Source organism: Prionailurus viverrinus, chromosome F1, assembly GCF_022837055.1.
Source record: "Prionailurus viverrinus isolate Anna chromosome F1, UM_Priviv_1.0, whole genome shotgun sequence".
Lineage (NCBI taxonomy): Eukaryota > Metazoa > Chordata > Mammalia > Carnivora > Felidae > Prionailurus > Prionailurus viverrinus.
The window spans coordinates 57,466,884-57,493,862 of record NC_062577.1 but is presented as its reverse complement, the minus strand read 5'-3'; the positions used below and the strand labels follow the sequence as shown (position 1 = coordinate 57,493,862).

The 26,979-nt window shown below is 48.4% G+C and overlaps 1 protein-coding gene across 5 annotated transcripts in view; it reads right to left on the bottom strand.

Moving 5' to 3' along the window:
- Positions 1 to 348: 348 nt before the first annotated feature.
- Positions 349 to 26,979, bottom strand: part of FAM78B (family with sequence similarity 78 member B) — a 90,173-nt gene continuing 63,542 nt past the window's right edge. For 2 of the 5 annotated variants that reach the window (XM_047840034.1, XM_047840037.1), the window contains exon 2: positions 7,773 to 11,702. In XM_047840034.1, the coding sequence (XP_047695990.1) occupies positions 11,180 to 11,702 (523 nt within the window). In that variant the 3' untranslated portion in view covers positions 7,773 to 11,179. Of the gene's footprint in view, positions 1,677 to 6,688; positions 6,822 to 7,772; positions 11,703 to 13,047; positions 13,073 to 26,979 lie in introns of those variants that run through there. The other 3 variants (XR_007148061.1, XR_007148060.1, XM_047840036.1) reach the window with 3 other exon arrangements.

The window sequence follows — 26,979 nt, the reverse complement described above, 5'->3', positions numbered from 1 at the left end:
ATCAGGGTTGGAATTTGGAGACATAAATGTCACCCAAGTGCCCTTTAAGCCTTTGGAATTGGGGAGTCTGGGGGAGGTGGAGAGAGAATTCAGAGCGGAGTAGATTTCTGCTTCTGTTCCTAGAAAAGCTGGAAATCGTTTGAGCGCCCCCGGGCTGGGTGCAGGCACCAGCCTCGAGGTACAAATGGTGAGATCTGTTAACTCTGCAGGGAACTGCTCAGGTTGGTTGACCTGATGGGTAAGGTTCACTGAGGAGGAGGGGCTGGAGAAATGGGAAGAGAGTTCTCATTCTCCAGTGGCTGCTCCCTTTCTTGCTGCGGCAGGAAGCTTGGAAGCAGAGGATAAAGGATGTGGGTGGGTGGGAGGGACGAAGGAAGGAAAAACACAAACACTAGAAGTGCTTTTCAACCCTAGTCTTGCGTTGGGATCATCCGGGCTTTTAAAACCACCTGCTCCCAGGCTCTATCCCCAGATGCTGCTGTAATGAGTTGGGGAGGGGACCAGGTATGGATGCTCCTCAGGCATCTCTAGTGTGCATGTGGCATTCAGAAAGTGGCACCAGAGCAGAAAAGTAAGTCTAGTTCTGAGGTGGCCAGGCTGCAGATGACTGGCCACCCCCACCTGCGCACACAGAGCGGGAAAGCAGGGCTGTTACAAAGGGGAGGAGATGGTGGGATGCTAGGAGCTTGTATGTGGACGGTTGAGCCTCTGCTGATTTGTGTGGCTTTGTGACCTCACTAGCTGGTGGTTTCAGGTCCCATTTCTGGCTGAAAATCTAGTTGGGGGGAAAGTGTTTGGGCACAGAGAGAGTTCCCCTCCCCCCGCCCTGCTTTCTGTGGCTTCAGAGAGGAGTAACTCACTGTGCTCTATGAGGCCAAGAAGACAAATTCTGGGGCTGGATGCTTCAAAGGTGGGAGTGGTTTTTCTGCTGTATAACAAATAACATATTTCATAATTCAATCAACCAGTAAGCAAGCCGATCAATAAACCAACAAATAAAACAATGCACACCATTTTTGCCCTCCGAGGGTGGTTCTCCCCTCACCCCACTGATCCTGCTGACATACACTTTGCCCTTGGTCACCTGAAAACACCCAGCCTGGTGGTGCAGGGGAAGCAGGACTGCTTTGGCCCTGGCTCCAAGGGTCAGAGAAATCTCGAGAGAGTATCAACTTTGGCCACCCATGTGGAGACGGGAGGAAAAAGGGAGATACACATTCCTGCTGTTTCCCACCCAAAAGTGTAGGGAGGGAAGGTGGAGTTTGAGAACCAAGGCTGAGCCATTTTAGGTGTCTAGGTCCAGGCTGACCAGCTCTTCTCCCTGGGCAGCTTCAACTTCAGGGTTGGGGATGGACTTGAGATCTGGATGGACCCAATCCTGCCACACAAAACGATACAGCCCGTGAAGCTCCCACTTGAGCACAGCCTGCTGAGAGCCAAGCAGCCAGCTCAGCCAGTCCATGGGGAGCACTGCATGGCATATGGTGGGGCAGAAGGGGGTACAGGTCACGGGATGGGAGGGTGGCAAGGAGACACATGGGATGGCATTCGTTTTAATGGGAAATCAGCTGTCCAGGTCTTCAGCTTTTAGAGCCACCAGCCATGGCTCCTTTCCTCCTCTTTAGTCTCTGCCATGTGGTTCTGCTTGATGGACGTGCCTTGTCCTACTAGGTAACCTGTATGTGGACACAAAAACATGTAAATAAAATGGGCATTAAGACAGTGACTAAAGAATGTCATTCCTTATAAGTCGATGTTTATAATCGAGGCCTTATAAATAGATTTTAAGGGGACAATGACCCTGAAATTCGATGCAAAATTATTGGGACTTATTTACTTATGTATTTCTCTGCAGAGATGGTCTATGGCATTTATGCGGGTCTTGAAAAATGATTAAAAACGAAAACAATATTAAAGGATTCCAGATCAGCCATCGGCGTAACCACTGTCAAGGCATAAAGGGATCTAAAGAAATGGTTGGGAATTCCAGGGCCCCACCCCATGGCCTTGTTTTTCAGCCTCTGAACGCACAGGAGGATTCATCAGGACCCCGTGGCTTACCCCGTATTCCTCCCGTGCACGGGCGCACACTTCAGCTGCACTAAAACTTCTTGAGTGTAGGTCTACCCTACTCGAAGTTGGCAATCAGTTTTTCTTTAAAGAAAAAAACAACTGGCTGCCACTATTTTTGTGTGGGGGTGGGTATTTCTATCTATTGCTTTATATAATAGTTGAGGTCCCAAAGCAGAAGTGGGTGAACTAAGTCTTTCGAATAAAGAGAATAGTTTTAAATGCATGGAAGGAGTTGCTCCAAGGTAAACCCAAGCACCAGGCATCCTCCCCTTTCTTCCCTGAATGGCAGAACAAGTTTTTATGATAACAGATGAACAAACACTGTTGCATTTTCAGAGTGTATGCATGGTTTCAATTTCAGGAAGAAAACAAACCTGAAATTCTTACATAGACTATTGTCAAATAAACTTGTTCCAATTGTTTGAAGTTTGCAAACGACCTCATCATGCATACAAATGGGGGGACTTAATAGCCTACAAAGCCATTCTAGAAATGGTTCCTCCATAAACCCTATACTCTGAAAGAACTGCCATGCTCTAGTGTCGGCGAATGCCAGTTCCCCTTCCTGCAATAAGCGAATGGTCAGAGGCACTTGATGTGCCAGCCCTTGATGTCTTGCATGGGACAGAATGTCAGGTATGGTGGGTGATGGAGGAGGATGGGGCACCATGTGGGCTCATGCAGAAGCCTTGCCACAACCTCTGAGTCTGTCCGCTGCTCATGGACCATACTGGAGAGATTCCTGTGTGCAAAAGTCACATCATTGGGACGACTGCTTTTATGACCATTATAGTCATTATTATAATATTCATATTATGTTAATTGTATTGAATTTGCGATACAGTAAGGGTGACTTTGGCTTAACATAGTTTTTGTACAGGAAATATTTTAGCTGCATGGTTGAGCTTTGTCTCTCTGTTTCCCCAAGGCAAGGCACAGGAAGCTCAGGGCTCTCTGCCAATGTGTTCTCACAAGCTGAAAAACGTTGAGGGGGGTGACTATGGCACTGAGAACAGGCCTTCTTCCCTTTTCACAGATGGAAAAGTGAGGGTGCCCTGCATGTGACCTGCATAATAACAAAGTCAATTCAAAAGTATGCCTCGGAGGTCTGAGGTCCCCTAGTCCGTGAGCCCCTGCTGAGCCTTTGAAAGAGGGAGCTGGCTTGGGAAATGCCTCCTCCTTTCCTGAAGAGGACAACAGACAAGTCGCTCTGTGGTGCGGGAGGTTTGGAATCTGAGTTTAGAGCTGCTTATTCTCTCCCTATTTCCTTTCTGATGAAGGTGCCCAAAGAAGGCGTTTTCCTTTGTTTGATTTTGTGAGTGACTCTTGGGAGCAGGTGTTTTTATTTTTGGTGTTTTCAGAAGACCCATGAAACTCTTCAGGTGAGACGGTGGACGAGTCTTAGTCCCTGATGCGTGTGTGTGAGTGTGCACGCGCACACTTGTGTGTGCGTGCGTAGACGCATGCGCACTGTACGCGAAGAGAGAACGTGGTGTAGCGCCCGGGTCCCTGTTCATCTGATATGCATATGCGGAGTCCTTCTTTCTTGTCTAATTAATTAGAAGTAATAGCTTTCTATGGTTTCTGGTACGTGAGGGAGTGAAGTGGGAAATAATTTAATTGGCTGTCTTGCTTTCAAAGCCCAGTTTAATGAAATAGTTCTCAGCCTGAAGCGCATGTATTATCCTTCCTGTTATTTTTCCAATTAACATCTCATTGCATCATGTCTGCGAGGAATATTCGAATTGGTTTGAAGGGTGAGGGTGAAGGGACAAGAGCAGATGGAGACAGAACCAGCGGTTTCTTCCCCCACCAGTGCCTGCGTGTGTATGGATGCGGCTGGAGGGCTTCCCCCAGTGCCTTTCCTTGGAAGAGATGAGACGACTTGACAGAATGCTGCCTTGTCACCTCACCCACCCTCACCAAGTCCTGGGGCCGGAAAGGCAGCTTCCCCTCGCGGGCAGACTAGGGGGCCCCTTGTTAAACTTCTGGGGTTACTTGTGGGGTTCCCAAAGGGGGACAATGAGTGCGCCCAGAGCCTTCTGCGAGCATCGTCTCCCTCTGGGCTCTGTTCCTCCTGACGCACAGTACACGCTCTGTATAAATACTTGCTGGAAGAATGGGTATCCAGAGGGATCTCACGGTAGCCGCCCTCACCCACCCTTCCTGGGAAGAAAACCACGCGTAGAAGGTGGCAGAGAGCAGGGCTGGGACCCAGGCGAGACAAGCCAGGTGTCCAGAGTGGACACTGGCGGGAGGGGGGGGGAGGGGGTTCACTCGCACCAAGCGCAGTGCTGGTCTTTGCACAAACTGGCATTAAGGGCCTTCTGAGATTTTGCACCCTGGGCACTTTGGTTGGTTCCCCTGCATCCCTGGCCTGGCCTGAGGCAAAGCATTCTGTCTTCCTTCCTGTCTCCTGCCTGTTCCCAGAGACACTGGGCCTCAGCTGGCCTGAGACCAGCCCCCCGTGCAGCCGTCTTGTCGTTTGAATGTGTCACGCGCACTGTCAGAGCCCCTCCCGGTCCCCAGGGAGGTCCAGGGGCAGCTGGGGCCCTTGTTGCTGTAATTCTGGCATCTGTTTTCCCTTCTCTCGGGCTTTCTGACCCAGGACACAGCGGTTTTAAGGACTGAGCCACGTTTTCTGGGTTAGCCAAGAACCAATGGGAGCCCGGAGGCAGAGGAGAGGCTCCTGTGTGTGGCCGTGTGGCCCGCCGCCCAGCGGTCTGGTTTCATATTTATCTTGGTGAGAGGAGCTAGCGGGCTCTCTTCTGGACCACTCCCCAGCTGGACAAAATGACCTCTCTTCAGCCTGTGGCGGTGGGCCCAGCTGGGAGGGGGGCACAGTGATTTGTGGGGACAGGGCACCTTGGGCAGCAGTCCTGAGGCAAGCTGTGTGGCTGGTCCAGGTGGGGCCGTGTGCGATGGGGCCACAGCAGGCAGGGGGGGCAGAGAGAGGGGCCATGACCAAATATGCCTGCAGTGTGGTGGGACAGCCTGGGGGGGGGGGCGGGGATGGTGCAGCATTTGAAGAAGTATTTTCTCCTTCTATGAGTACTTTGAGGGTCAAATCTGTAATTCGACCTGCAAACTGTGGAGTCCCGGCCAAGATCTGTGGCATCAGAAACTGTGTAGAGACAGGCCAGTGGGAGATTCCCCCGCCCCAACACACACACTATAGATATATAATTATATATAACATATATCATTATTTTCCCCCTCTGTATTAGTGGAAACCCACAAAAAGGTGTGTGTGCGTGTGTGTGCGTGTGTGTGTGTGTAAAATTATTATTATTATTTTCTGCCTCTGTATCTCTTGCCTGAGTTCATGACAAAAACAACGCAGCTGTCCCTGGCTGGCTTCTCTAGGCGGCTTAGGTGGCAAAGTGTGCTGGGATTTCAAGTCTGGCCCAGATCTGATATTCAGCCTCCTTTTCTTACCAAAGGCTTCTTGGAGTTGCAGCTACTTAGAGTTGCAGCTACAAACTCTGCCCAGAGCTGCTTTCTACACGGCTACACAGTGGTGTCCTTTCCTTTCTTGACTGCCAGGGTCCAGGTCTCTGCAGCAAAGCGTCTGAGGACAGGGGGAGCTCAAAGCCCACCACCCTCCACTGAGCCAGGCTTACTTGGCAGGGAGCCTGGGTTTCCCTGAAATGGGAAAATGGGCTTCCAAGTAGATAGAACTTAATGAAGATCCTGCAACAAGCACTGGGCCCCGTGATTCTACTGATGTGACAATAAGCTTACATCAGGAAGCACGTGAGACATTTTGGAGTGTTTCCAGACATCATCCCACTGTCCTTCCTGACTTGTGATGTCGGCTGATTGTATTCGTGGCTCAGTTAACAGAGGAGGAAACTGAAGCCTGGGTGAATGAAATGATTTGCTCAAGGGCTATTTCACCAGCTGAATCTCAAGTCATGCTGAGGTCCTGGGCTCTGGCCTCCAACCTCAGAGCACCCAGACGAACCTCCCTAATCACCTGAAGGCACAGAGCCTGGGAGAGTTGAACCCAGACTCCTCAGGAGAGCTGATCTGTCTTGTCAAACTGGATCCAGGCATCAATCAGGGCAACTCTGCAAAGACTCCCTCCCCTTGTTAGTCAGTCCTGCCCGAGGAATAGCAGTGGCCAGAGAAGCAGAGAACACTGCTTGTGTTTAATGAGGGAGAGAAGTTTCCGTGGAAATGGAGTGAAGGTGTGGAGTCAGAAGACTGAAGCTCAAAGTCCTCAGAGCATGACTCATATTAAGGACCTTGGACAGCTCACATGACCTTTCTCCTCAACTCCCTCATCTGCAAAATGGGGTTATAAAGCAGATCTTATAGGGTTGTTGAGACTAAACGACACAATCTTTGGGTCCGTGCTGTGTAAACTGTAGCATACTAATCAAACGGGAGTCATTGTTGTTAATAATCATAAAGACAGAAAGATAAGGCCAGTCCTCAGATTTCCTATCTTCAACAGAGATGTTTTTTACTCTATGTAAAGGACCGTAAAAGCCCTTTGTAAACTGTGAAGCCATGTACACCTCAGAGGAATTGTTAGCGGGACTGAGGTCAGTGGTACGATCCATTATGGGAGGGAGCACAGCTGACCGAGGAGGGCAATGGCACTCACCTCCCCAGATGCGTTCCCATAAAAGTGTTGGAGGAACAGCCCAATAACCTTGCCACTGAGCTGGCAACTCTCCTGAAGGTCTTCCATAGGCAGATGTCCTACCAGGGAAACTGGAACCAGATGTACTCAAGATCTCAAAAGAAATTAATGGCAATAAGACTCTGGGGTAAAAATATCTTTGTGCACCGAGCTTGCTCACTCAGCTCCCTTTCTATCTGAGGATCATTTAGGCTTAATTATAGAGTTCAGGCGTTCACTGGGTTTTTGATTAATTTTCTTTTCAGCTCGAGGAGCGTGTGAGTGTAGTGGGTCTGTGTGTGTGTGTGTGTTTACATCTTTCTTTGCAACTCAGTCGGGAGCTGGCTCTGGTAATGTTTAATTGTGCCCTCCATTCTAACAAGATCGTCCAATGTGCCAACCGGAGCTCGGAAAGCCATTGTCTCCGCTGCCTCCACCCCACGGGCTGTTCCTGCCGTGTTGAGGGATGGTGGGTGGCAGGCCCTTGCTCAGCTGGGACCCTTACTGCAGGATGCCTGCTTTCCTCCTCCTTTTGTGCTTATGGTGTTTAAGGGGTTCTGGGACCAGGAGAGCAGATTTCCTCCTCTACTAATTACCAGTGCCGTGCCGAGAGCTACCGACTGACAGCCAGCTCACCCACACTGCAGCCCCTGACAGGCATTTTTCTGGGCCAATCTCCCTGGAGATTACAAGGTTCTCTGCATTAGAAAACAGTGTTAGTTCTCTGATTTTTAATACATCCACTTAGTAGGTGGTAGAGACTACATGACTGTGGGTGAAAGTGACTTGCTTTCTCCTTTGCTTCCTTGTCTTTTGTGCCCTCCAGGCAGGGAACATCTGGGGAGGCCGCGCAGGAGTGTCCTAGCATGGGATTTGGAGCCCAATGGCCCAGTTCAAACCCCAGATCCTGACATTTTCTGTTTGTTTGCCTATGGATGAGTCACTTAACCCCTCTGGATCTCAATGGATTTTCTGTAAAATAGGGATAATAATACCAACAACAATATTGCACTCCTCCTAAGACTATCTGGGGATGAGAAAACGCATGTGGAAGCCTTTGGTAAAATACTCTACAAATCATAATTCTTTTATTTTACTGCTCAGAATTGTTGCTTAGAACATGATTTTGACCTCTGAGATATCATTCCTAGTACCAGAGACAGAGAGTTATTAAAGGCCCATGGAATGGTAGGTGGAGTGAGGACCAGCCTCCAGCCTTCTCATGTGCTGTGCACTAAAGCACTGACCTGGGAATATAAAATCCATGCTGCAAAGGGCCCAGATTAAGAGCTCAATCTTGAAACAGCTGTCATGGATAAAAGGGAATCTGGAACATTCAGTTTTTGACATAACTGTAATGAAGATTTCACCCTATTTTTTAAAGGATGAATTTAATGGTCTCTAGTGCTACAAAGGTAAATGGTTCAGGGATGGAAACGAGGAGAGGACTGTGGGTGTCAGGTAAGTGTGACCATGCTGTGCTATGAGATTTAGGGGACCCAGGCTCTTCTCTTGGCTCTGCTGCTAATTAGGTCTCTGACCCTGAATAGATGAGCTAATTTAACTCTCAGTTTCCGTGAGATTGTGGAAGAAAGGATCTCAAAGGTGACTACATTTAAGATCTATGACCTGACAAAACAGTCTTTTCCACATGGGAATCAAAAACTCTGGTGTCACCAGAAACCATTGCGTATGTGTGTGTTCGGAATCCAAGTATAGTCCTGACACCTCCCGACTAAAACCTGATCAAAGCACTGAGTGAACTTCTCTAAACTGACAGCATCTGGTATCAGACCCAGGGAGTCTCAGGGGAAGAAAAGCCGGGTGGGAAGATGTGACCCCAGTAGAGATTTCAAGGTGAATTCTCTCTTGTTGGAGAGCCTTTCATTTGACAATATCCTGACTAAGCTGAAAGGTAATGATCTAAGGATCAGAGAAAGAGAAGGGATTGTTTCCTTGTAAAACCACTATAACTTTAAAATAATTGGCTGCAGGGCAATGGAGCATTCTGCCAGGCTCATTCCAGAACCAAGAGACCCAACTGCAGAGCTTGCAATGGTATCACCAACAATAATCATAATGTACATTTGCCCAAGGGCTTTTAAATTTTATAAGCACTTTCCCCTCTATTTTTCTCATTTTGGTATTACATAATTTTCCAGAAAACTGGCCAGGTCATTTCTTTTCAAACTCTGAAAAGTGTGAATTTTCAGCAAGAGCAAGTCTAGTTAAGTATGCTACCCTTGGCTTTATACAGCTATGCCCTTGAAAAAGTTACATTATATGTAAACCTGATTGTGGAAGTCATCTTGTTTTAATGGATGGGCAAGGGGAATTTAAAAACAGAAACTTTGTATAGGATCTTGTAATTAAGTGATCATTTTTACCAGCTGTTTGGTACAATGTTGGTTTTTTTAAATATTAGGTTTTCTTAGGATAGGGCCATGTGGGTTAGATTCTAGGATCAGTGTCTTAGCATCCCATAAGGTTGACATCTAATTCATTTAGAGGGAAAAGTTGTTTTGAACATCAGAGTGAAAAATAAGCAGCTTTATTTCAGCCATGGTGTTCTTTGGAGCTCCCTTAAAAAACAAGGAAGCATGGGAAGGACAGACATAACAGCTGAATTATTTTTAAATGGAATGTCTCCAGGTCTCCTGTGAGTCACTGATGTGTCATTAATGTGCTGTTATAAATAGCTCAGCTTGCCATCAATAACTAATCTATAAGACAGTAGCTGGTGGTTGGGGTGTGAGGTTAACACTACATGATTTCAAGTGGATCTGTTAACCCTCTCTTGTAAATAAGCACCATCCCCTGAGACTAGAACCTGAAAGAAATTAGACTTAATTGCATTTTTAATAAAAATAATTTAAAAAGTCCTCTTGCTTTTCCTTCTCCATTCCTAGACCCTGGGAGAAGATCTCATTGGAGCCAACCATAGGACTGTAATAATTACTCTGACCCTCAACTCTTTCACCTCTGAAATTAGGCTGCCTGTATCCATCCATAAAATCCACAATGACACTGTGGCAGTTTTATAATTATTTTGCTTGGGGGATTTGGGTGATGGAAGCTAGAAGAGCTGGAAAAATTCTTACTGTAAAGACTAGAAACTCTTTAAAATGTTTGAGATTGGCCTAGCTAAAGGAAATATGGTCTCTCATCCTTGATGGTTGGATCTCAGCCATAGAGTCTTGCTTAATGTGAGCAGCTCATATTTTCATTAAAGAGCTCTGAAGTTAAGCATTATGAAGCACTTTCTCACAAATGCTCATGCAGTTAAAGTTGAGCTTCTGTGAAATTGAGCTAAAATAAACATATATAGATAAAAAGCGTATGTACTGGGCTACAAGTATATAGGTAGGCACTGCTGGCAAATGTGTTAGTTATGCTGTCTCCATCCTGACGTGTATGTTTGAATGCGTGCATGTGTATACATATGTGCATTCTGTATGTTCACATCATTCAGAAACTAAAAAGAAAAAAAAAACAAAAGGAATGAAAATAGTATTCTTATTTGTTAAAATGTTCTTGAAATTCTACATGGATTCCATGGTTTAGAAACAATGATCTTTTTGTAAATTTAGGGCTGGAAACGGGGAACAGAATAGGCAGCTGTAAACAAAATTGCAATTAAGGTTTCACTAAAAACATGGCAAAGGCCCCAAATATCATAGCTACTGTAGAATACAGGAACTATCTATCCAAATATTGTGATTAAGGAATACTCTGAACGATCAGATTTTGGAAAGAAGTGGGTAGATGGAACCATTGAGAGTCTCCATCTGTCTGTGCACATCAGGACCTTGGACAGTTCCAAGGAGGCTCTCCAGAAGGGAGCCCATATCACTCTAGCTCTCGTTTTTTTTTTTTTTTTTTAAGTGTGCCTTTCATTCCACTGAGTATGTTGAAGAGCTGATGGCCTACCAATAAATTCACAGGTATTAATTTGTAATAACAACTTATTTCTTTCTCTCCCCATTCTCTTCGCCACCTGACTTTCATTCCACCCCCATCCCCAGCACCCTCCAGTCAGACAGTGGGACTGTCTGTCTTACAAACACCTGGTGTGGATGTTTTCACTCCCACTTCTAATTGGTTGGGAAGCAGCATTTGCCACAGGCACTGTTTAATTTTGTTTCCATCCCCTGCATCTCGCAGGAAAGCAATGGTCAATAGTTCAGGTAAAAGAATCATCCTGGTCAGCTCCAAAATATGGCTACTTGCATGGTAATCACAGCAAGTCTGTCAAATCAGCGATTTCTTTATTCCTAAAAGGAAGGGAATTTTCCTAAGGATTATGGTTCTACCACCCAAGAAGCAGCCCTACTCTTCACAAGTGGCTGCAAAGGCTGGCAAACCGAGAGGTCTGCTTTGGCTCAGAAAACTCAGTTTGGCTCCTGCCACCCTGGCAGCCTCACTGCGTGTCTCAGCGTCATGTGCTCCACACACAGTCAGGCCAGTCTGCTTCTACTTAGGAGGGATCACAACCAGAGGTGGCCCTCGTTTGGGTCTCCACATGAGGACCTGGGCATCGTTGGCATTGGGTTTCACTAGTGCATTAGGGGGGATGGGCTCCATCCGGCTCAGGATCCGGGGCTGCTCCTGCTGAGTCCTGCCCACTAGCCGGGCCCGTTGCCCCAAGAGCTGAAGAGGGTCCACCTCAATGTCCACCCTCATCCTCCACTTGATGGTCTGCAGAATGATCTTCTCCTTCGTGGTGGTGTTCATGGCCACCAGCCAGGTAGTGAAACTTTGGTCCCTCTTGATCCTTGTGAGCAGTGGCACATTGCTGTCACTCACTGGCACTGCCCACGTCACACTTGGGTAGAAGTTGTCATTCATGCTGACGGAGAACCTGGAGATCTTGTTGGTGGGACCAACCAGGGTCACAGTTTCTGTGGTGTTCCCGTACCAAGGGTAGCTCACCCCATCTGAGTCACTGATGGCTTTTACTCTCCCTTCCCTCAAGTCAGGTAGTTCCCAGCTTGACCTGGCAAAGCAGAAGAGATGCACAAGAAAAGAAGAGGCTGTATGAATTTTTCAAAAGATGGAGAGGTGCCCAACACTTACTAACACAGTCAACTTGGTCAAAATGGGAAGCTCAGAGGGGAATTCAGGTCAGAAAGTTCTATGCTGTGCTGCTTTGGGATGAGATAGGGACAAATCGAAATAACACAAAGATTAAAAAAAAATACCAAAAAGTTAAATAAAATCATAGCTGGTTTAACTGGCAACGGGAAGCTCAAAGAGGCATTTGTGAGCCCCACAAAGAGGTATCAACCACTTGGGATGGTGGAATTGTAATCAGCTATTTAGAGTCATTCCATTGCAAGAACAACTTTCTTGGGAAGTATGAGTGTGTGCAAGGTTTGTTGGTTGGGAAGAAGTGGTTACGGTACTTGAAAGGAAGCATCAGGTGGAAAGGAGGGCAAAAGGAGGCAGAGTTAAGGGTTACACAAATTTCCCAGAAAATCACAGTCTTAGAATTTCTACTCAACAAAGAGCGTTGCTTAAATTCCAATCATTGGCCAATCCAGCACTTGGAAAACAGACATAGAAACTGACACACAAGGAGATAATGGTCACCTTCTGGAAACCACCTCAAAGCAAATGTGCTGTAGGCTGGCATACATAGTCTCTAAAGTGCTATTGTCCCATTGACTTCAGGTCCAGACTGGAAGTCTAATTGCTAATTTTATTTTATTTTTTTAAAGATTATTTTAATGTTCATTTATGTTTGAGAGAGAGAGAGAAAGAGAGAGCGAGCCAGGGAGAGAGAGTGCAAGAACGGGAGGCGTAGAGAGAAAGGGAGGCAGAGAATCCCAAGCAGCCTTCACGTTGCCATGCAGAGCCCAATGTGGGGCCCAGACCCACGGGTCATGAGATCATGACCTGAGCTGAAACCAAGAGTCAGATGCTCAACTGGTTGGGCCACCCAGGCACCCCATTAATTGCTTAGTTTAGCGAACCTGCCATTCTGGGCACGTTGCTACTTCTCTTGGGTACCCCTGACTTTAGCCCATGTCTCTTCCCCCAGCTCATCATCATCATCATCACCACTGCCGTCATTGTCACAGCTGATACTTATTGATTGCTGCTCTATTTCAACCACTGTGCTAAGTACTTTAACTATGTTATCTCAGTTAATGCTCAAAATATCCCACAAGATGAATGAACTTTTATTTCCATTTTACACATGAGAAGATAGAGGTTTAAAGATGTTAAGGCCCATAATGTGGGTTCTACAGATTGTAAGAGGTGGAGTTAGGCGTTATTTGACTCCAGACTTTGTGCTTTTGACCACTATACCATATCACTTCCCCAAGTACCCTTACATGGTTCTGGAGAAAGTCAGAGTGGAGGGGACTCTGGCTGTCCATCTGCTTGCAGCTCCCAGAGCAGCCACCGGGAGCTGGATTGAATCCAAACAGAAGCAGAAATTAAGTCGGCAGAGCCTGAGTGTGCATTCTCCATATATCCACTGCTGGGACTAGGAATGATTCTTAGTAATATGAGAAGATTTTTTTTTTTTTAGTGAAAGGTAGAGGGAGAGAGAATTTAAAAAAATTTTTTTAATGTTTATTTTTGAGAGAGAGAGACAGAATGCAAGTCGGGGAGGGGCAGAGAAAGAGGGGGATACAGAACCCGAAGCAGACTCCAGGCTTTGAGCTATCAGCACAGAGCCAGACGTGGGGCTCGAACTCACAAACCGCAAGATTAAGACCTGAGCCGAAGTTGGATGCTTAACCAACTTAACCAACCAACCACCCAGGCACCCCTAGAAACAGAATCTTAAGCAGGCTCAATGCTCAGTGAGGAGTCTGACACAGGGCTTGATCCCACAACCCTGGGATCATGACCTGAGCCAAAACCAAGAGTTAGATGCTCAAACCACTGAGCCACCCAGGAGCCCCAGAAGAATGTAATAATTAAAGAAATAAAAGAGATGCTCCATTCATAAGCTAAGTTCTTCCTCTTATGAAGTGACAGAAGATCCTACAGGGCTTTATACAAATGGCTTAAGAGAGAGCTCCACTGTCAAGTTGATGCTGAAATGTCTCAGCATCTTTTACTGTCACGCAGGGACATTGAGACACTAACTACTGCCTCTGGCTGGCCTCCACAGCACTTCCAGTGTGGCTTCCTGGAGAGGAAGTGAGCGCACAGCTGCAAGAACCTTTTCTCTTGTCTGCGTGCCCTTGGTAGCTGCCGGGAGTAACTGCAGTGTATCATGATTGGCAGAAATGAAGAAGAAGAAATGACCTCAAATAGAAAGTCAGAGAGATACCGTTTTGCTGCACATGCTGGTTGTAGCTGAGCCAAGGAGTAGCTCACCGAAAATGCTGTGGCCATTTCTTACTGTACAAAAGGGAGTGTTATTTGAGCAGGACATATTCATATATAGGCCAGAGGTCAGGTGAAGCCCAATCTGCTTATTGGGTTTATGAAATGGCCAGACTGGAGTCAGCTTCTTGCCTCCAGCCAAAGTGTGGAGACAGTTAAGTCACCAGGCATTTACTTCCTGTGTTGCCTCAACTCTGATCTCCGTTTAGGTTACAGTGACGAGACCTGTTTGGGGTTGTTTTGTGGGACTAGAGGACAAGTATTCTCAGCAGTGTAAAACTGTACTTAGACACTGTGCCAACTGTGGCACATTGGCTGGGGAATTTGGTTTTTGATTCTGTTATAACACTGTCCTTTTAAAGACTGGCTATCTTGCTGGTTGATTAAGAGACTTTGTCTATAGTGTCTTCACAGTTCCTATTTTTGCCCCCAACTTCCTGTCCAGAGCTACATGAACAGACTTAAGGCCAGGGTCTAGAGGTCAGTCAAGTGAGAAATTTACAAAGCTTAATTTGGTCCCAGATGTTCCGCAAACAGAGATAACATAATAAGGCTCTACTCTTGTGTCTGTCTTGGGAGAGAAGGAAGACACCCTTTTCTTGGAAGATTCTGTGGAATAGAGAAACAAGCTTCTTATTCATCACATGGAAACAAAGGGACATGGCTGAGTTTAGCCAATGGGTGCAGTGACCTTGGGAGGCTACATACCCCATCCATCCACATTGCTGTGACTTTGGCCACTGTTCTATTGGAAATCCTTTGGGTCTGAGGCATGTTGTCTCCCACAGCCCCAGGGAGGGTTTGATTTTGGAAATAGCCAAAATTCACTATGACTTAAATCTAGTGAATAGGGAGTAGGTTTCTTTTCCAAAAATATCATAGTTTTATTTCTTTTATGAAAAATAGGTACTAATGCACATTCTAAGGTAGTGGCTTTTTTTTCCTCCAAAGAGTTATGCCTATACAATGCATGATTGGTTTATGTAGCTGATAAACCAGTTTGATAATGGTTTTCAAAGAAGTCCCTGATGAATTTCAGGAGTGATAGTACCGTGGAGTCACTCTCTCTTTTAGAGAACTACTTTAAATGAATGCTTGAGGCGCTTCAAATTCTACATGGTCAAAGTGAACTCACCACCTCTAGCATACACTTGGCCCCTTCTCCCATCTCTGCTGCAGCGGGTGACCCACTACTCACCCAGTCTTCGAGGCCAGAAATAAGGGCCATCTTCCTATGCTCTTTCCTAGACTGTCTCAGCTACTGCATCACTGCATCCTGTGAATTTTGCTCCATACGTGATGTTTGAATTTATCTCCTTTTCTCCAGTTCTCACTGCCGTCATTTAATTCACACCCTTAGCATCTCCCACCTGGTCTACTGATAAGGGGCCACAGCTGGGCCTCTCTGCATTCAACCCCAATCCCTTTCAAATTCATCTTTTAGCTGCATTGGTGTTCCCACATGCAGACATGATTCTGTCCTTTCTACACCCTTCGAAGTTTCCTCTGAATGGGCATCAATGGCATCATCTACATGGTAAGATTCACGTTTCTTAATATATGGCTCTCCATGGTCTGGCCTTCCCACCCTAACATGCCATGCTGTTCTTCCCCTCTTCCTTTTGCTCATGCCGTGCCCGCTGCCTGAAGCTCTCTCTCCCCTGCTAAAGTCCCACTGGACCTAAGTACTCTTTTTTGAGAATCATTACATGCATCACCTCCTCCAGGAAGCCTTCTCTTCCAAGCTCTCCTGGATATATCCAGCTCTTTACAGGTCCCAGTTTATATTATAATTGTTTGTTTATGTGTCTGCTTTCTCCATTAGATTATGCTTTCCTTGAGGCTTGGGATTGTGACTTATTTTTGGATCATTAGTATTTAGCACATTGTTGGCAGATAGTAGATCTTAATACATTTTTGTCAAAGGAATATTTTATTTAAATCATTTTCATGCTTGTCTTATATACAGCTTGTATATAACAAAGTGTTTTATCACAGTTTTATACTTTATATTTTCCCTCACCGTTAAAAAAACTATTATGTACCATTTACGTATTCCATTATTACAATTGCACCATGTTTAACACCATGTTTATCCTTGAAGGGGAGGCAGATAAGCCACACACAAATAAAATGAATGAACTGGTGACTACAAATGTATTTAGTGACTGTTGATGCCATAATATACCTACATACAAAAATTAATGACACAGACTTGGAGTGATACAGGAAGTCAGAAACATGGACATCCATGCAGGCTATAGGGGGAGGGTTTGGGGAGGAAATGGAATTTGAGCTGTGAGGAACAAAGAAGGGCACACCTTGGCGGGAGTTTCTGTCATGGACAAATGTGTGGCATTAAGCATGAACATGGAGTGTCCAGGAACCAGAGGGACCACCTGGGAAGAGTGGAGGCAAGGCTGGTTGGGCAAGGCAATGTCAGTCTGGGAGGAAGTGCCTTTAATAATGGGCTTGAGCACTGGGCTTCATCCCAGGGGTGGTGGGAATTTTCAGCGAGAGATGATGAGCCAGGAAGAAAGGTGATGTATGAAGAATTAGAGAACCAAAGGGAGGGAACTCCGGAGCTTTTGCAACATTCTAGGTGATCTTTAGTGAAGCTTTCATCTAGGCTGGTGGCTGAGAATGGAGAGGAAGGGCCACATATAAGAGACACTGCAAAGGTAGATCTACTGTGGCTTGGCAACTGATTGCCTCTCAGAGACAAAAGAGGGAATAAAGTAAAACATTCACTCAAACAATTATTCAGAAGAGCCAAGCACAGTTGACTGGTGTGTGTGTGTGTGTGTGTAAAATAATTCTCAGAAGTAACAAGGTGTGGCCTCACTGTGGCTGACATGCCACACCCATCTCCAGACCTGCCCACAGTGGAATTTCAGGGTGCAAAGCTCTCACTCTTCCATTAGGCAGGGAAGACAGAGTCATGTTTGTCTTTGTGTCTTTGCCCAGGACATGGTGGTTAGAACATGGAGCACACACACAACTCTCGTTTCTCCTTGTGTCTCACTAGCTCTTCCTCACCATCCTTTGCTGGTTCTGCTTCATGTCTCAACCTTCTACCTTCGGAGGGCCCCAGGTCTCAGTCTTTTGCACTCCTCTCTTTTCCATCTTGGTGAATCCAGTCTCATGGCTGTAAGTACCATCTACATGCTGACCACTTCCAAATTTCTATCTCCAGCCTGGATTGCTCTCCTGGGCTCCATATAATCCCTGACCCACCTGCCAACAACCCTGGAGTCACTCTTGACCACTCTCTCACCTTCCACTTACTAACTATTGGCAAATCCTGTTGATGTCGTCAATATCTATCTAGAATTCAACTCCTGCCCATCCATCACCTCCATCGCCACTACCCTGATCCAAGCTACAGCTGGCTCTCCTGGATTGCTGCACTAGCATCCTAAACTAGTCTGCTTGCTAATACTTCTGCTCTGCTGCTCTGGTCTATTTTCAACATGGTTGTCACAGTGGTCTTGTTAAACAAACGTGAAATTATGTCACTCCTCTGCCCAAAACGATTCCACGGCTCCTAAACTATTTAGGAAACGTCAATGTTCTTAAAAGGACCTAGGTGGCCCTGCATGATCTGGGTCTCCATTTCCTCTTGTATATCATTAACTTTTCTCTCCTTCTTGCCCATTCTGGCCTCTGTGCTGCTCACTGAGCATGCCAAGCAAACTCCCACATCATGGCCTTTGTACTCTTCATTTCATCTGAAGCATTCTTCCTTCAGGATCTGTAAGGTTTGCTCCCTTGCCTCCATCATTCCCGGCCCAAGCATCGTGTTCTCAGTGCCACCTTTCCCGTCAACCATATTTAAAATTGCAACTTCCCAACCCAGTGTTCTTCATCCTATGTCTCTGGTTTATTTTTCTCCACTGTCTAATATAATATATAACTTATTTCGCTTATGGTCTCCCAACTCCCCAAATGGAAGCCCAAAGTATGTCTTATGTTGTGTTCACTGCCATATCTCCAGTACCTAGAACAATGCCTGGCACATGGAAGGAGTTCAGAATTGGGGCCCCTGGGTGGCTCAGTCAGTTAAGCATCCAACTTCAGCTCAGGTCACGATCTCACAGTTTGTGGGTTCGAGCCCCGTGTTGGGCTCTGTGCAACAGCTCAGAGCATGGAGGCTGCCTCAGATTCTGTGTCTCTCTCTCTCTGCCCCTCTCCTTCTCACACTCTGCCTCTCAAAAAGAAATAAACATCAAAAAAAATTTTTAAAAAGGAGTTCAAAATTATTTGTTGAATAGCTAGGTATTGAAACAGTCTGAAGTGAAAGGTAGGAGGAGACTGAGTTTCAATTGGGACGCGATGCTTTTGTGGGGTTGCAAAGTTGGGTCTAGAGCTTAGGAGAAAGTCAGGGCTAGAGGTGTAAATCTGGCAACTGTCTGCATGGAGAGGGTCAGCTGACCTGACGGTGATATTGGGATCACTGGAGCTGAAGGAGATGCCTTAGGAGGCTCGTTCAGATGGCCAGAAGACAAAGAGGAAACTAAGAAGCAGAAGGACCAGCAAAAGGGGACGATGAACTTGCAAAGTCAAGAGAATTTCAGGAAGTCACCGGTGTTAAAAGCCACATGAACTGGAGAGAGTGGGGTTAAGAAAAAGACCATTAGATTTATTATCAAGACAGCGGTGAAGATATGCTGGTGGAGGCCTTTCGGTAAGGAGTTATGGGGGCCATGAACAAGCACAAGGGGAAAAAAAGAGAATTCAGGTAATTCCTTCAAGAAGTTGGGTACCAAAGTTGGAGAGTTGTCCGAGCAGAGGAACCGAAAGCAGGATTTCTGGAGCCAGGTTGCCTCGGCTTGCAAACTGAGTGCTACCACCTACTGGCTGTGTCAGTTAGATAAGTCACTTGCCTTCTTTATGCCAGTTTCCATCTCCAAGCTAGGCATAGTAATAGGACTCCCTTGATGCACTTGGTGTGAGCCTTAAATGAGATAATGAATGTGAGGCGTGTGGTCAGGCATGGGGCGCGAGTAAGTGAGATTTAAGTTCAGATATGAGTAAGGAAGCGAGACGCGGGAAGAGAGAGGGTTGGGAAAGAAGGAAACTCAACAGCCGTCAACCCTTCCAGCTGCAAACACTTGACAGTAAGCATGTGAGGCAGGGATTATTGTACCCTGGTCACACACAAGGAACAGAAGCTCAGAGTGAACTGTGCAAACTCCTCCTCCCGGGGAGGGCAGTGCCAGGCTTTGAAGTCAGGTCTTTCTGGCCCCAAACCCTGCTTTCTCTCCTTCACCATGCTTCTGGGAAAGCTCCTTAACCTTAACCTTCAATGAGTCCCCAATCTCATTTTTTTCTCTTTGAGGTCTTCTTGGTGGTGAGTGGAGAAAGCACTGATTTGGGTGTCAGTGCCAAAGTAACAGCTGGCTGGCCTCAGACAAGACACTCCTGTCGGCCTCAGGCTCCTCATGTGTAAAATGGGAAGGCAAATTAGCGAAGGAAAGTGACTCCAGGCAAGTTACATCTCGGAGCCGTTACAAGGATCACACAGAGCAATGCAGGTGAGCAGACGCTTTGGAAACTGTAACACACGAGACCCACATTAGTTATTATCTCAATTCCCCTCCTTCTCTTACAACCCTCTCCTCACGGGATAAACACAGTGTTTTCATTTTGGACAATCAGTCATTGACCCAAAGCGCACAGCTAATGGACTCGCCAATGGAGCTAATAATGAAAGCATCGATTATTGCAACCTTCATGCTTTCTGCAGCCCAGTTTTAGAAGAAAAAGGCAAATCTTCTTTAAACAAGCTCGTGCGAAGCATTTCATTCAAATAAGTGGCCCCTGGGTTGAGGTCCTGTTTCTACCTGGACCCAGCCAGTTCTCCCAGGGCCCACGAGGAGCAGAGCAACCTCCCCGAAGGAGCCCCTCTTTGCTCCCCCCACCCCCCCGAAGCCCCATGGTCACCAAGGAGATCGGGAGCCAGCAGCAGCATTCTTGAGGGCAGGGAGTGGGCAGGTATTCGGGGGGTACAGCTGACACTGATGTCCCCTGATTGATGGGTGGTTTCAAGGGTGTTTCAAGCTCCCAGGGAGGCTGTGAGATCCAGGATGATGCTGTCCCTCAGCCCAGGCGACAGGAGCTCCTGCCTGGCCCTCCACTTTAAGAGACCCACTCTGCTATCTTCTGGCTATGCCATTTCACATTGTGGGGCTAAGCGGACGTGTCCATCTGGAGCCAGTGCCCCTTCTTCTAGACCATGCTCTGGGTATCTGAGATCTCAGTATTCCCAGCCCATATGGCTCCACACTCGCCTCCAGGGTTGGTGCAAGGCCTTTTTCCTGGTCTGTCTTCTTAAGGGTAGTCTACTCCACCTGTGTGAGCCAAAGCATGGTTGTTTGTAGGGGGCATGTATGGAGTTTGGACAGGTGTGTTAGGTGGTTAGGTGTCTACATGCATATCCATGATGGCCCGTATCTCTCTATATGGTACAGAGCCAGGGTGGGAAGGAGAGTGGGGCCAGCTAGGGGCCGGCTCTTATCTTCTTATGCCTCTATACCCTAGCACAGAACTTGGAGGAGTCTGAGAATTCTAAATCTGAACCTCGCTTTCTACGTTGTTAGAAAGGTGTATCTGTCAAGGTAAGAGGACAGAAGCGATGTGATTTAGCACTGCCAGTCTGACTTACACCCTCAGCTTTCCGTATGTTGACTTAGAATTAAAACTACTATTTAGAAATATGGTATATAGGCCTTCGTTTGTGCTCCTACCTTGGATCCCACGAATACTGGGGACAGGTGGAGGTGGGAGATCTGGAGCCCCGTGGCTTTGGAACTCTGGACAGCTCTAATTCAAAATTTTCTTTTACTCACATCTGTTCAGCCTTAACATTTACAAAGTGCTCCCAGAAATAGCTCTGTACCCACTTCTTATATCGGTCTCATGAAGTGGGTACCATTCTACCTTCCGTTACACAATAGGGAACTTGCTCAGGGGTCACACAGCTAGCGATGGGCAGAGCTGAGTTGCGATTCCGGCATCTGATTCAAAATCACATGCTTTCCTCGCAATGATGCCCTGGTACCAAATTAGTGGTCCAAGCGTTCTGAAAAATAACGATAATAGTCATGGGTGATATCAGCTGACAGATGCCGCTGTCACCAATAGTGAAACATTTTTTACACAACTGCTAAACAGACACCCTCCGCCCTCCCCAGGTGCCTCCTCCCTAGCCATCCAGGTTCCTTCCCAGGGCCCCGGATCTCTCCGAAATTCACCAACCAAACACAGGGTTGGACTGGGGACCTCCGAGACCCTACTCCAGCTCCAGGGCTGCGTTTCAGCCCTGACCTTATCACAGGCACTGCTCTGAGTCTGTGATCTCTCCACCTGGTTGAACCTGCTCTTACAGGAGACTGGCTGCTGTTAACTTTACTGCCCTTTGATGGTGGGAAGGGGCTCCTGCCTTCTCTCTTTACCTTCATGGCTCGAACCTATGGCGTCACCACTTGGGAAGGTGGAAAGTTAAAGAGAATGCCGTGTTTCCTGAGGATTCAGACTTTTCCCGTCTAGTGCTGGGAAGAGCAGTGCACCCACATCCCAGAGAGCCTCCTGCTCAGTGTCACTTCTGACTTGGCAAAGGCAGCGCCCAGCACCTCTGCTTCCCCGGAGCCCTTCCACGTGAGGAGCTTGAAGTCACAGCCCATGGCGAGTGAGTTAAGGGAGAGGAGAGAATGGAGAGAAGCCCCTTTCCAGGAGTGGGTGGGGGCAGGGCTCAGGTCTGCGAAGAAAGCTGCGGTGAGAGGTGGGGGAGGCAGGGGTTTAGAGCCAACGCCCTACGTCACCTGGTGGGTCCAGACGCCCACTGCCTCTAGGCAGCCTCTCAGCCTGTTGAGACACCAGTCCCAGCCCCGGCCCTGGCACGGGTCCCGATTCTCAGATGGTTTGCACCATGATTACAGAGTAAGTTTTAAAATTAGGTCTTTCCTCATTCTGCACTGTTTATGTCAGACTCTGAGAAGCCGCCCACCTCCTCTTCCGCCCCTTCCTTTCTGACCACATCCTTTTTTCTTGGCACACAACGAAGCATTTTTTTCCCACAGCAGAAAAGACCATTTCCAGTGTTTTTAAAGAGCCATCCGTGTTGGGAGAGGCTCCATGTTTAAGCGAAAGGCTTCTGTTGCCGCCGCATTCATGCTCTGTTTTGATTGGGTTTCTGTAGCATTGGAGACGCCTTCTCGTTACGTATCTACCCTTCACCACTTGGAGGTCAGTTTCTCCAGCAGACCCCCTGTTCCAGCTGGGTTCCCAGAGGCCTCTGCTGGCTTGTTCATATTTGACAAGCCTGAAGTCTTGGGTCAGTGGCCAGTTTTCCGGGTCACGTCTGAGGATGGCTCGCCTCCGACACCAATTCTGGGCTTCTTGGAGCGAAGCGGCCTTCCCCACAGACAGGTGCAGGCCAGGGCCGCCTTAAACACCGAATGTCCTCACTCACACCCGTGGGCCAGGCATGCAGGGCCAGACTGTGTCCCTAGGGAGCATCACGCCCTCTGAGCTAGGCACGGCAGGGGTCCATGCCCAGCCTCCAGGGGCTCACAGCCTACTTGCACTCAGAGGCTCCCCACACCCTCCTGTCCTCCAAATGAGGGTCCTTCCTCCATCTCCCAGAGGCTGCTCCAAGGACACAGCCTGGAGGGGGTGCTGTGTGCTTCACATTCACGATGTGCAACCCTGTGAAGTAACTCCTCACTTTCGATTACAGAACAAATACAAACGAATGGTTTTTTAAGTGAGAACGTAGGCAAAACAAAAATAAAGGGAAATGCCCATAGTCCCATGATCATCGATTACTACTCTTTTTCTTTCCTTCTTCTTTTAGAGAGAGTGAGAGAGGGTGCATGTGTTCCTGAGCTGCGGAGGGGCAGAGACAGAGAATCTTAAATAGGCTCCGTGCCCAGCACAGAGTGTGACATGGGGCTCAATCCCATGACCCTGAGATCATGACCTGAGCTGAAATCAAGAGTCAGATGCCTAGCCAGCTGAGCCACCCAGGGGCCCCATCATAGATAACGACTTTTACCATTTTGGGGTGTCCATTCAATAACGCCTTTCTTAATTTTAACTAAAATCTATCTGTAGTAGCAAAATCCCAAAATGAGAGGGAAACAACACGTATCCACTCTCCTCCTCCTCTTGTCCATCATTTGTCTGGCCTCTAGGGGACTCAGAGGATTCAGTTGGCTTCCATGGCTAGGGTGTGCAGCCCATGCCTCCCCCTCCCCGACACCACCACCTGGTCCCTCTGAACTCTTCCAGGGCCTCGGAGCAGAGCTCCTGGACGGTGCTGTCACATGGAGGCACTCGCTCTGCTGGCCGGTGGGGTTTTCGGGGGCCTCAGAGGGAGGAAGTCTGATTTCTGAAGACAGAAATACAGTGGGTGTTCTCCCCAGAAATGAGCTGCTCCTCCCAGAACACAGGACCCCACACAGCTGGCTTTCTTTGGGCTCCACAGACCCTGGGCACTCGGACGGCTGCCCTGGATGTAAGCCGGACTTTGGTCCTCATTCACTTCTCCTCTCTAGGGTCCCTGAGTCCTCCTGATTGAGTCTCCCGCACCACCTGCAGCTCCTGACGGGGGGATTCTGATCTGCAGGTTACCACACTGCCAACCTATGCATTCGGGGTGCGAGGAGCCATGGCCTCTTCACCCCGCCTGGTCCCAGCCCCAAGCCAGGCCTTCCCGGGGGCTCCTACAATCTAGAACCCTGCGGCTGTTGTGACAGCGAAAGGCCTCTGACCCTGTGAGCAGCCCCCCCCCCCCTTTGCTTTTGTCCCTCCTGCTGTTGTGTCACGGACCGGGAGGAAGTGTGGCTCGCTTGTTTCTTTTTGTGTTATTCAAGTGAGATTCCTAGTTTGGAGTCTCCCAGTGGATCCCTGGGGGAGGACGCGTTGGGGTCTTCCCACCCTGCCAGTCCCGGTGAACTGACAGCCTGGCATGCTGTGTGGTCTCGCTGACTTTTACACAGAACATCTGCAGCCTTTGCTGTTGTTTGTAAAGACGCAACCAGTTTTCTGGGGGCCGGATCCAATGATGACGCATGCATCTGATGGAGACGATGAACGCTGAGGACGGCTGGCAGGGGGCCCCAGGCAGCCCCGAAAAGGAGACAGCCTCTCTGCCACCCCACCCTGACATCTGGACCTAATGCTGATGGAGGCCGGGGCCACAATTCAGAGCTCTTCCTATCTGTCTGTGGCCTAGACAGTGGTTATGATGCTTTCCTATCTGGTTTGGGAATCATCAAGGGGGACAATTTCTCGAGGTCAAGGAGATACTAGTAATGACATGATTGCTAAATCTTCTGCACTACGGATAGGAAGTAACTAGATATTTACCAACTGAATGAATGAACCACGGCAGGGCTTCTGGGCACAAGCGTCTGAGCAGGAATACGGGGGCACCACCAAGTCCAGAGCTGTCTGAGCCTCACTGATCCCAGCCTGGGGAAGAGAGATCGCCCCTTCCCACTCCTGTCCTCCCCACCCCCCGCTATAGCTAGCCGAACAGAATGGCCCACAGGGCTCAGGCTGCTTTGGGGGACCAGACCTGGGGAGTTAAGTAGAAAGACCAAAAGATCAAGGAAGAGTCTGAGAGACCTTGGTCTGGGTCACCAAGCCAAGAGCGAGACTCAGGAGTGGGTTCGGGGTGGGCGGGGGAGGGAGGAGTATCAGTGCAGGGTCTAGGGTGAAGGCTGCTTGGCCCGAGTGGTCTTATGGGGCCTACAGTCTGGAAACCAGAAAGTGAAGTCAAAGGTCTGTTTATTGGATCAAGAATAAGACCAGAGGAACCAGACTGAGCAAAACAGCTGTGGTGATGAGGTGGAAGTCACGGCAGACAGAGGGGACTCCGGAAAGTCAGATGTTATTAATACCGCTATTAATGGCTGATATTTCCTGGGGACTCACTGTGTGTCCAGCATTCTACTAAACACTTGACACAGCACCTCAAAGGAGGCACGAGTTACTCCCCTTGACTTCCCCCCCACCCAAATAGGGAACTGAGGCTCAGGTTAAAGCATTTGGCAAAGTCACAAAGCAAGTAGGTGGCCGACCTGGTCTGAACCTGACTTCCCAGCACCTGGGCCCACTTGTGGCTCAGAACCCAAGGCTGTTGGCAGGCAGTACTGAGCTGAGTGCCCAGCCTGATTCCCTCTCCCCCACCCTCCCAAAGCACTGGTTCTCCGTCCAGCTGCTGGGAGTGGTCACCTCTCACCAGCACTGGGCAGGATGCAGGCGGGAAGGTGGGGAACGGGGACGTGCCTGTGCCCCTTCTCCCAGTTGCCAAAGACATCGGCTTCTTCTTCAAGGACATCCGAGCTCCTGCCAAATAATATCCAAGCAGGGGTCAGGGGGGTGGGTGGGTGGAAGGGTTAGGCTCATGAAGCTAAACGGAGGAGGGATGCAGACACAGGTTCACGGAAGGGACGAGGTTGAGGACCGAAATGGTGTGGGCGAGCGGTACAGACTCTTAAAATCAGAGTTTATTGTTTTCATTAACTTTCTGCTGTGTGTTCTTCACACGCCACATTTCACTGCACGCTGAGCCGGGCAGCAGATGTGGGGAGTTACCCGCACCAGCTAAGCGGGGGGGGGGGGGGGGGCAGGCAACATGAGGCTGCCGACATCTCAGCCTGGTGACACGGCCATGAAAATGGTTTATTAGGCAGGTGCCCCGCTTCACACACAGAAGGGACGCCTGTCTGCAGGTAAGTGGATGTGGACACGTTTGTGAGCACAGAGGAGTTCGCACGGGTATTGCCAAGCGAGAGGGACAGAGAGGTCCTAAAACGTCCAGGGACATCTAAGTGCTCCCCCCGCGCGGCCATGTGCGCTCGGTCCAGGTGGACTGACCCCCTCGGCTATCACCGGGGACATCCTCCGCACACCCGCCCTCCTCTAATCTGCAACAACACTACCAGATGGCCGGTGGTACCACCCCGCTTTGCAAAGGAGGAAACTGAGACAGAGAGATGAAGTCACACCGGGATCAGGCAGCTGGGCAACCATGGAGCCAGGATTCACATCTGAGCGGTCACCTCTTGGCCCAAATTTCAGCACTCAGCTCTCCAGAGATGGAGAGTTCTCAAGCTCCTTCCATGCTCCAGACACCATGCTCGGTGCTGTGATTCAGCTCATTCGGTCTTCATAACCTCCTTGTGAAGGAGGCGTTGCTAACTAACCCTGCCGGCCCCAGGCAGCCTCCCGGACGGAGAAGTTAAGGAGCTTGTCTGTATTCCCCCAGCTGGGAAGTGGCTGAGATGGGATTTAGACCCAGGAGAGACCCCACAGTCTTCCCCTTAAACTGGGTGCCTGCCTCCCACGTGACCATGTTGTGTTTTCAATTTTAAAAAGTTACATTATTGATCTGTGCCTCCCGATCTGCTCTCCCTGCTCAGGGATGAAATCCTTTAACACCTTCTTTTTGAAGTCCTTCCACCTCCAAGCACATATGGGGGGAGGGGACACGAAGATGGCCTTGGCTTGGCTCCTGGCAGGTGTAAGGGCTACACAAATAGCTTCAATGCAAAGAGGGAGGTGAGGAGTGCGCTCAGGCCGGAGAAAGTTTCTGGGGTGTTGGAGACGCCAGAGGGCACCTGTTTCTTGGTATCGTATTCTTTTTGATGCTATTGTGAAAGGCATTGTCCTCCTAATTCCCTTTTCAGAACACTCGATGCTCGTGCTTAGAAACAAAGTTGATTCATGAAGAGTGCGTGTTGGCCATTGTGTCCTGTGCTCTGGGGAAGGTGGCACCGAAGGGAGTCTCCCCCATGGTGGGGTCCAGGCTGCGGGCGCTTTGAGCCGATGCCGCTTAAGCTGTTGGTCACCTCCATCAAACACCCGGGGGACTGGCTCTTGCCCCTGGATGGATCATGTCCTCTCTGAAG